The sequence below is a fragment of the Elephantulus edwardii genome, unplaced genomic scaffold (genome assembly GCF_000299155.1).
Source record: "Elephantulus edwardii isolate Elephantulus edwardi_28Jun2011 unplaced genomic scaffold, EleEdw1.0 scaffold00268, whole genome shotgun sequence".
In the NCBI taxonomy this organism is placed as follows: Eukaryota; Metazoa; Chordata; class Mammalia; order Macroscelidea; family Macroscelididae; genus Elephantulus; species Elephantulus edwardii.
In genome coordinates, this window is record NW_006400018.1 from 712,694 (window position 1) to 723,358 (window position 10,665).

Here is a 10,665-nt window from a genome sequence, read left to right on the forward strand (position 1 = left end):
TGTAGTTGCAGCTTCTTACCACTAGGCCACCAGAGCTCCTCCCCAAATAAAATTCTTATTCTTTTATTTAGCATTGATACAATAAGCCCAAATGAATACCCAAGAAAATTGCAAGGCAGCCAAGATCAGACTGCCCTTTAGATTTGTGAAGTTACTGCTTCTGATCACCAGGATCACAGCTACCAGGATCAAAAGTGCAGAGATGAATATTTTGATGACATTAAAGACCTGCAACAGAGAACAGGGAGAGGAAGACTCAACCTCAGGGATCTATAAACACAGGTACATATACTCTAAGAACGTGCAGCTCAGAAAGACCCCTGCCCTCAGCTTTTGTCCTCATGAACTCTCTCCTGGAATGCAACCTTCCCTGACCCATTGCCCTCTTACATTTCGGAAAGTGAGAGCTATACCTCATCCTCCCTCTGTACACCCAGCCTTAAGGGTAAATGCTCCCCATACCCAAGAAGTGAGGGTTCTCTAGTACGTGACCCCTTTCATAGGGGACTTGCGGCAGAAAGGCGCAGCCACACACAGAAAGAGCCCTCGCCTTCCCACTGGCACCTGAGAATGTGGATTCTAAAGTTAGTCAGTTGTCACGATCATGTGTGCTGATAAGGGCATTTGAACTTGAAAACGGTCAGGTCTTTCTAAGAGAAATTACATTTTTGGCTCACTGAATTGACATTAATATCTGATGTTGTTATTTGAATTATAAAGCAATCAGTTTGTGTTGATGAGTTTATGGCTGCAGGTCCAGGGATGGGAGGAAAATAGGTATCACAGTATATAAACAATGCATATTATGCCAGAAATGTCATCTTTTGCAATTATAAGAATGTGAACATTCTCACCTACTGTGTGACCCTTTATAGAAAGTTCAGTCTCCGGGGTACCTGATTTTGTCCTCAGTCTCATGCTGTTCCCACCACCTGCAATGCTCATCACACCTCTGTCCTCCTCACACCTCTGTCCTCATCACACCTCTGTCCTCCTCACACCTCTGTCCTCCTCACACCTCTGTCCTCCTCACACTTCTGTCCTCCTCATCACACCTCTGTCCTCATCACACCTCTGTCCTCCTCACACCTCTGTCCTCATCACACCTCTGTCCTCCTCCTCACACCTCTGTCCCCCTCACACCTCTGTCCTCCTCACACCTCTGTCCCCCTCACACCTCTGTCCTCCTCACACCTCTGTCCCCCTCACACCTCTGTCCTCCTCACCACACCTCTCTCCATCCTCATTACATCTCCTTCCTCATCACTAGCTCTTCTCCCAGCTTCACATGAACTGAAGAAATTCAGTCAAACTCAGTTCAGGGTTTCCTCTCTTGGGGAGTCTTCCTCGATCAGGGATCTGAATGGAAACTCACATGGGTTCATATCCCGTCCCTGAACAGTGGCTGATGCACAACAGAGACTCAATGCATAGTTGTCTAGTGAGTTTGGATGAGCTACTTAAGTGCTTGGACCTCAGCGTTCCCATGTGGGAAGTGAAGATCTCAAGGCCTGCCTTGAGGCTGCACTGCAGACTTGTCTTAGGGGGACTCCACAACTGCAGGACCATGATGTCGCCACACCGACAGCAGGCCTCTGTGGTCCTGACCTGCCTGTCTGTGTCCCCATGCTCACTACTGCCCTGACCACCGATTCCATCTCTGCCCTTTCAGCCTTGTCCGAGCCCCTCCATCCACCCTGGCCACATGCATAGCAGAGGCTGAGCCACTGGCAGCTGCGGGAATGGCCTGAGGATGGGGACACGGGCTGAGGACATACCTGCTCACTGAAGCCAACTCCATAGCGCAGCTTGTTCACAAAGTACTCGCAGTTCTCGCTGTTCAGGGAATAGGGAACCTCTTGTCCGACCAGCTTCTCCGCTTGCTCAACGATCTTGCTGGAAGGCAGCGGTCGGTACTCAGCATCGTGTTTGTTATTGACTTGGTAGTCGTCCGTGCCGACCACGTCAGACAGCAGTTCCTTCTTCACTAGGGCTTTTTCTGCCATCGCTGACTTGACTAAGGACTCACCAGCTGCAGGAAATTTATCTGTGGATCCACAAAGAGAAGACGGAGAGCTTGATCTCGGTCATAGTCACAGGGCTCAGAACTGGCTCCTAAGAGCTGTACCAACTAGTTGCCTTTGGCATCATGAATAAATGTGAGCTAAGGAAGGTCTGCCCACCCTACTTTGGCTCAAGTTCAAGGAGAACACGTGGAGGTTTTCACTCTGTTTACTGCTGCCACATTTCAGAAAGCAGGGGAGGTTGACCCAGCATGTGGCCAGACCCTGCACCAGTGTCTTAATTTGATCCCTCCATCACACCTGGGAGGTATTCTTGTACCTGCTTTTCAGAGAGTGCAGCTAAGCTAAGCAAAGTAAGTCACATTCAAGGTCACACAATTGGTCAGTGCAGGAGCCAGGATCCCACACTGATCCTATACTGTCAGGAGACCTGTCTTACTTCTATTACACTAGGCACTCTTGTAAACACTTGTCAGCTCTTTGAAGAAAATAAGGGTTTCTTTCTCCTTCTTTGAGTTTCCTGAACACCCAAAGCTTAGAATGAAAATGTGGAGGAATGCTTCGCCAGTGGTACAGTGGAGTGGCTAGAACTGCACCCTATCCTACAGTAGAATAAAGCTCCGCAGCCCCCAGACTTGGGAGAAAGAGGAGTCAGCAGCTGATGTTCTCAGAGGCAAAGACTATGATTCATTCCGGAAATACTCAGTGAGTGCCTCCCACGCACAGAAGACCATGATTCTTACAACAAATATTCACTGAGCATCTACTGTGTTCCAGGAACTGAAGGGAGATTCCCTGAGCATCTGCCCCCACTTGTGAACCCAAGGTTTACGTTTGAGCAGAGAATCTCCTTACTTTGAGGATCTACGTGAATCACGTGACCATCTCCCACATAGACGGCCCAGTGCTCAAAGTATTTGCGACCAATCTTGATCCTGTCTCCAGGTTCTGGGTTGCCCTGCAACAGAGAAACAAGAGACAGAGATGAGCCTTCCCAGAGAAAACTCAAGCCCTCCCTCCGCCCTGGTCATCAAACAGGAAACAGGGGAGGAGCTATTTTCACTCAGGCAGGAACCGTTCCCTTCACTGGGGTCCTTGGAGCTAGAAATGTGTTTTTCAGGGGAGAAGGAAGAGACCTCAAAGAGCTGTGACTCAAACAGATACATACACAACCATGGTTATTGCTGCGTTATTCACAGTCGTGAAGAGATGGAAGCAGCTCAAGTGCCTGTCGACAAGAATGCACGGAAAAACTATGGTACATTCACACATGGAATATTCCGCAGCATCAGAAAAAACAACAATGAACTAGTAAAACCTTACACAACATAAGGGAACCTGGAGGACAATAGGCTGAGTGAAGTATCTCGGTTACAAACACTGCATAACATCACTGTTCTATAATAGGACTGACGTGGGGGATTGGGGAGAGAATGGGGGAAGAGTGACTACATAAGGAACACTGCATGAGAGCGGAGGCGGGGAAGAAGTGCCCAAAAGAAATACGTGATTAGGCATTATATGTATGAGAGCAATCGGGAATGAGGGGTGCACTGTGGGGTGAAATGGAGAGGGGGAGGACAATGTTCAACAATAAAAAAAGAATACATACTAATTTTCAAACACCCTGAAAATAGGGGAGAAGGAGGGGGTGGGGAGGAAGAGATCTATTCTTTTCTTGTGTTATCACACAAGAGGTTACTTTACAGATGAGAGAAGAGACTTGGGTCCATTCAGGCACCTGCTGCTCTCCCCGTAAGAAGCCAGCGGGGAACAATAACCAGTGGCCAGAAGGAAAAGCGACTCTTTCTAAATTCCAGTTTGCAGTAGATGCAGCCCCTCCAGGCCACACCTAGGAGCTCCTTTTGTGGAAAAGCAGCTTCACTTAACATAGAATTCTAAGGAATCCGAAAGGTAAACTGAGCACAGGGAGAGGCCATCAGGGAGCAGTGAGCTCTGACCACTCATGGGCGCCTGGGGCCTGAGTAGAGTGACAGGCTCTCTGTCCTCTGAGCAGAAAGTCTGCAGGGCCAGGTACTGTTTTCCTGTAGGAGAAAAGAGTCTTTTCTCACATGCCCGTATGGGTCACCATCCTTAATGAATAAAGGAGAGTTACCCACTGACATCTGTGCCAACTCAGGCCCTTATCGAGTGTCTGAGGCTGTAAATCTGTCTGCACTGCTAAGCCTTTGCTGAGTTTATTCACTGTGCCACCAGCACTCCTTAAAAAGTGTCCCTTTCTTGGAGCTTCAGGTGGATGGGGTCTAGTCCCCTGGTGTCTGCAACATCCAGATTGGATTTTTAAAAATAATAATAATAATAATAATAATATAAATAAATAATAGGGCTCTCAGCCCCTCCACCCACAGGTCAGGTATCTCAGAGCAGTGCACCTGAGGGGGGCTCTTTAAGAAGACAAACAATTAGCGAGCTCTGTTGGCCCAGTGGCAAGAAGCAGTACTGCAACCCCAGAAGTTTGCGGTTCAAATCCACCAGATGTTGTGCTGGAGAAGGAGGGACAATCTCCTCCTATACCAGTCATATCCGATTTGAAGGTACACATGCACACACAAATCATAATAAAATAAGATAAAAAAACTTTTTAAAAGACAACCATTCAATAAGATCAAAGGCTGTCTCTGTCACAGCCAATGCTCTGATACTAGAGTATCAGTGGCTAGAATACTAGAATGGTTAGGATGTGGGAAGACAGGGTACTGGTGGGCATAGTTCAGTGGTGACTAATTTTATAAGCATAATGAATGGGGGGAACCATTGTATAAAACAATGTGAAGGAAGGATAGTGTGAAACACAATGTATACCAATTTTTGTAAGCAAATCAGTATAAAATAAAGGTTAAAAAGAAAAAAAAAAGCCCACTTACCAAAAGGCATCTGATAAACAGCTTGTTGGCAGTCTGGCCTAACTCATTTCATGTAACCATTTCATCTGTAGTGTCCGACACCCCTGCTGCTACAGCCGGTGGTTGGACGTCTTCCTACTACTCTAGTAACAGCAAAAACAGCAGATTTCCAAAATCTAAGAGGGCAGTTTTGACTCCAATTCCCTCGTTTGCTTGCACTCTAGCTGACCCAGTATCAGTCACACTCTTATAAAGCACAGGATAAAGTATGAATCTGCTCACTGCGACTTGTATGTTTTTGGTTCCCCCTCCCCTCCCCCATTCAACAGAGAGGCTTCAGGTTTGGCTGAATAGTAATTCCTACTTGGAGCAGAAAGGGGAAGTGTGTACCTCACATCCTGTAAAAAACCGGAGTAGTTTTCTCATCTTCTCCGCCAGTCCTTGTGCTCTGGGAGTTTCTTATTTGCTGCAAGGGGAACAGAGCTGTGTCAGCGACCAGCAGCAGCTTCCAGCTGGGTCCCCCAAACAGACAGACGCAGAGCCCAGGGGCATCGTTCATGTTCATTCGGGTTCACCTGCCCAGGCCCAATGCCCCACAGCGACAATCTCCCGCTTGGTGTCATTAGAAACCAAACTTCCGTCCTCCGCCCGCGAACACAACATCGGGGTGCGAGGTGGAGCTCCCAGGGCTGTGGGGTCGTCTCTGTCCCCTTGGAATGCACCTCCCGCCAGCTCAGAGGCACCACTCGACACCCGCAGACCCATCACAGATGCAGGACTCGAGTTTCCCCCCCAAAGGGGTCCCAGGTCGCCAAGTCCTCTGCTGCTTGCTGCCCGATTCCTCCCAGTTCGCTGGGGGCCACATCCAGGACAGTTGGATGGAGGAGATCGTCACCGCCCCACACCCCGATTCCCGGACCTCGGACCCTCCCAGGGCTGCCAGGACCAAGCAGGGCCCCACTCGCAGAGAAGCCACCCCTCCGAGGCCTGGGGCCCCGCCACGACCCACCACCGTCCGCAGGCCGGCCTGGCTGTCCCGGGACCCTCGCGGACACAGAGGCAACGTGCGCTCTCCGCCCTGGGAGGCCCTTGCCTCACCCCTCCCCACCATCCCACCCCTCCGCTCACCTTCACCTCCAGATGACCAGTGAGGCTCCCACCCCATCTGGTTCTCACCGTTCACCCCTAATAGCCCGGAGGGTCCCGGTCTGCTGAACCCAACTCACCCAATTCTTCTTTAATTTTTGGCGATGGGTCCGTCCTCCCCTCTTTTATCTGTTCTGCTAGAGCCCCTCCCACTGGGCATTTTGTCCATCACTCACACCCACGAAGGCTCCACCCACTGCTCCAGCTCTTTCTGGAACTTTCTACCTCTTTCCCTGACTTGGAGGGGAGGTGGTGACTCAGAGGCGCTGTCGGGGCCGGCCCAGTGGTAAGAAGCTTCAAATGAGAGGGATTTGCATCCTCCCGCCTCTCGGCAGGGGAAGCCCGCCTCTCCTGTGCTGTTTACCGCCTCGAAAAATCCCACTGGGGGCCAGCGGGGGGTCAGGGCTGATTCGACAACACACCCCAACAACACTGACTAGAGTCCATGATGCAGGGGTGTCAGGGAGCATTTGGAACAAATGATAAAATAGTGCTGTGACAGGACCTCCCTTCAGAAGGAAGGTCCCTCCCCTGCTTAGCAAGAATAAGGAAGAAGTCAGGCTTATTACAGAAGGAAGGCGTTTAAAGAGAAAGTGTCTTGCAGGGGCCAGCCTGAAGGCCATAGGGCCCCCAAAACATGTCACACTATATGATTTAAGGGAGTGTGATGGACCCATCCTTTCCGGAGTGGTCTGCTGACCCATGTTTCTCCTATAGTTCGAATCCACCAGTGACTCCAAGAAAGAAAGATGGCAAATCTCCTTTAATTAATATTTACTACCCTTCTGTGGCATTATGTCTTTTAATTTCCTGGTTACTGGTGCCAAGAGTGTTGACCGTGGAGCCAAGCAAACCAAAGCTATGAACAATCTCATGGGAAAGTCTGCTGTTAGGGACCTCTCCAAAGTACTGAAGAGCAATGGTGTCTCTCTGGAGACTAAGGTGTGTCTGATACAGGCCATGGTCCTTGCTATCACTTGTTATGCATCAGAGAGTTGGACAATGACCAGGGAGGATAGAAGGAGAATTGATGCCTTTGAGCTGTGGTGCTAGAGAAGAGTATTGAGGGTACCATGGACTGCTAGGAAAACAAACAGATTCATCCTGGAGAGGGTTAAACCAGGCTGCTCCTTGAAGGCAATGATTCTCGGGCTTTGTCTGACATACTTTGGACGTGTTATAAGGAGGGACCAACCAGTCCTTGAAGAGGGACATCATGCTTGGGAGGGTGGAGGGACAGCGCAGGAGGGGAAGACCCTCTATGAGGTGGATTGATTCAGTGACTGGGGTAATCGGGATGGGAGTGTCAGAGGCAGTGCAATTGGCACAGGACAGAGCAGGGTTTAGGACTGTTTTACACAGGGTCACTATGGGTTGCAAGCAACTCAACGGCACATAACAACAACAACCTCCCTACTGTGTGTTTAAACTGCCTCTGAAAAACCTGCTGGAGTGTCAGCTATGGGTAAGCTGCAACTCGACAGCACACAACAACAACCAGGTGAAGCTCTAGTGGCCTTAGTGATAAGAAGCTGCCCTGCGATCCTAAAGGCACCACCAGTTACTCTTTGGGAGAAGGATGGACAATCTGCTCCTCAGTGACGTACAGCCTCCGAAAACCCACCAGAGGGCCGGCTCTGGGTGGGCTCTGACCCTATGGCACACAACAACAACAACAGCAACAACCCGATAGAGGGGGTCTGGGTTAGAACCTTCTGGATGACAGGAAGTGTCTTTTGAATTTGGGTCATTATTTGCAATGATAATGAGGAAAGGGGGAACGGGGAAACACTCACTCTTCTGAAATTGGCTCAGTTGGGAGTGGCTGTGGTAGCAGGCGCACCACTCACATGCCAGGATGAGTTCCCTTACAGAGGCTTCTAGAATCTTCTGTTTCAACCCTGGCATCTAGTTTGGGGAAGATTGCACAACAGTCAAGGCCAGAAGTTTGACATATGTTCAAGTTCCAGTTTAAACTGGCTCTGATCATAGACGTTCCTGGGTGGGGGTGGGAGGATTAAAGAATTTTTTTTTGTCACAAAAGCTCCAGGAAAGGGGGGGCTGAGTTATCACGAGACACAGCACCACTGACTGCAGGAGAAGCTGGCTTTCTTCTTGGGACCCTGCTCTGGTTTTCAAGGTTTCTGTCCACTGTTTTCTTTCTTCTACTGTACCCTGTTTCCTTATTTCTACCTAAAATGCTCATCATGCTCTTTCTACTTTAAGAGTTTGGTTGAGGGTGGTTTGTTTTTTGTTTTTTTTTTACATGTCATACACCACCACCCCCTTTTTATTTGTGTGAAAGGTTAAAAATCACGTTGGTTTTCAGTCAGTCACTCACACATGCTTTGTTTTATAACATTAGTTGCAATTGACTAATGTAATTCATTACGATAGCTCATCACACCTAATTCAAGGCTCTTGTTAACCTTCATATTGTTGCATTCTGTCTATCTCTCTCATTGCCAACACCTTGTGCTGACTGGGTTAAACTGCTGTCCAACAGAGGCTCTGATTTTACCTTTCCTTGTTTCTTCAACATTGGTAGACTAACCAGTTTAGTGTAAGGCTGGTAACCAAAAGGTCAACAGTTCAAACACACCAGCCTGCTTTGTGGGAGAACATAAAGACAATCAGCTTCCAAAAGATTTACAGCCTTGGGGCTGTGCATGACCACCAGAGGCCCCGTCCTCTGACCAAGGCCCGTAAGGCCTTCCCACCTTCAAGGCCAGAAGGCCAGGACAGTGCCCAGAAACTGACTAAGTGGGGTCAGGAAGCTGTGGGTTCTGAGCTGTTTCCTTCTACTGCTGTGCCCTCCACCATGTGGAGGAGAGGCCTCGCCTTAGTCCTTGAAAGACTGCTTCACAGAGCCCACTTGATATGTCAAATCCTTACACTTAAAACCTTTCTAGGCCCGCAGCCACCTTCACACCCACACACCCACACACACCCAGAGCAAGATTAAAACAATAAAATCTATATTAACACCAGCACCATACTGATCTGGGAGCAACAGGAAACCACATCAATCTCTTCCTGTGAAAAACTGTGGGGGCCCAAGCACTGGGGGGTGGGGGGTGAGGCTTGGCTTCCCTTGACAACTGACCATCAGTAAAAGCCCCACTCATAAGCCCCATCCCCTACCTCACCTCACTGCCCAGTCCAAGACTGTCCCTGATGGATCCTGAGAGGAGGAGAGCTCAGCTCTGGGCCAACTTACCCAGTGTACGTTTGCAGGTAAATTACCAGAGAATTAGCCCAACAAGCTCTCAGGAAATCCAATCCAAAGCTCTGGACAAACCTAATATTCCCCTGTCAGTTCTTTCCAGACTCAGGCCGTAGAAATGATTTTACAGGGACATCTGTAAGCTATCAATTTTTTAAGCTGTAGGACAAGGATTAAGTCCTCTTGGACTTGGAATTCCTCCCGACAAAGAAACAAAATGCTGAAAAACAAAATTAGGGAGAAAACTGACCCAGCCTCATCTTGTCCCAGCCCTTAGAATCTACTCACTTCTAGTTTTAAAAACAAATGGGGAGAGGATAATTTGCTCAGAATTAATCTTTTTTTTAAAAAAAAATGATTATTATTATTAATTTCAATGAGCATTTACGGAAACTTTGGATTTCCATTCATTCATTGTTGCACTTTTCTCCCTGCCCACCCCTCCCCCCCAGTGCACTCCCCTCTTTGAAAAGTAAAAGAAAAATTCTTTCATTGTTTTACAATCCCTCCCAGCAGATCCACTCCACTATGCAGCCTTTGCTCTGGACTCCCGTCATGATAAAAATACCTAATCACATATCCCTTTTAAACAGTTTCTCCCTCATTTGTTTCAGTGCAGTATACATTATTTATCCCATCTTTCTCAGTCTCCCCCCACCCCAACCCCAATGTCAGTCCTGTTTTACAACAGTGGTACCATTCAGTATTTGTCCTTTTGTGACTGAGATACTTCACTCAGCACACTGTCCTCCAGAGTCACCCATTTTGAATAATATTGCATGAGCTCCTTGTTTTTCAATGCAGCGTAGTATTCCATTGTGTGAATATACCACAGCTTCTCTATCCATTCGTTTGTTGATGGGCACTTAGGTTGTTTCCAACTCCTTGCTATTGTGAACAAAGCTGTGAGAAATATGGGTGTGCATAGAATTTGTTTTTAAAAGGAGCATAGTATTCCATTGTGTGAATATACCACAGCTTCTCTATCCATTCGTTTGTTGATGGGCACTTAGGTTGTTTCCAACTCCTTGCTATTGTGAACAAAGCTGTGAGAAATATGGGTGTGCATAGAATTTGTTTTTAAAAGGAGTTTTAGAATCTGAGGCGGAAGGCCACCAGTAGGGTGTTTGGATGTTGTGGGTCAGGACTCATGGCTCTAAGCCTGGGTTTTCTTAGTGGGGTTCTGGGACAGGATGGAAGAGAGCCTGAGAGAGGGTTAAACCACCTGCCATCTGGGAGGGGGCCAGTAAACAGCTTGGCTTTGCTCTGGGGGAGTCAACTAACACCCTTCAAACTGGTTGTAAGATATATCCCTGCTCTGGAACCTGCCACACCCACGCCTCCCCCTGCCCCCCAGTTCTCTCTGCAGACCCTTTCCTCAGCTTCCTCTTTAACCTTCCTGTTC

At 48.4% G+C, this 10,665-nt stretch overlaps 1 protein-coding gene across 1 annotated transcript; it reads right to left on the reverse strand.

Annotated features, from left to right (window-relative positions):
- Nucleotides 1-480: 480 nt before the first annotated feature.
- On the reverse strand, nt 481-5,551 carry LOC102864836 (HRAS-like suppressor 3-like). Its single transcript, XM_006899872.1, has 4 exons — nt 5,486-5,551; nt 2,880-2,982; nt 1,779-2,047; nt 481-564 (listed from the first exon to the last, which is right to left on the reverse strand). Exons 1-4 carry the CDS (start codon nt 5,549-5,551, stop codon nt 481-483), a joined length of 522 nt encoding a protein of 173 aa, XP_006899934.1.
- Between the last annotated feature and the right edge of the window lie 5,114 nt (nt 5,552-10,665).

Excerpts from the sequence above, each read along its gene's own strand:
- LOC102864836 (XM_006899872.1), bottom strand. The coding sequence starts at position 5,551 with ATGTTGTGTTCGCGGGCGGAGGACGGAAGTTTGGTTTCTAATGACACC. Across the intron at positions 2,983-5,485 it reads CCAAGCGGGAGATTGTCGCT|GGCAACCCAGAACCTGGAGA; the intron begins GTGGGGCATTGG and ends TCTCTGTTGCAG. Across the intron at positions 2,048-2,879 it reads GATTCACGTAGATCCTCAAA|ATAAATTTCCTGCAGCTGGT; the intron begins GTAAGGAGATTC and ends GTGGATCCACAG.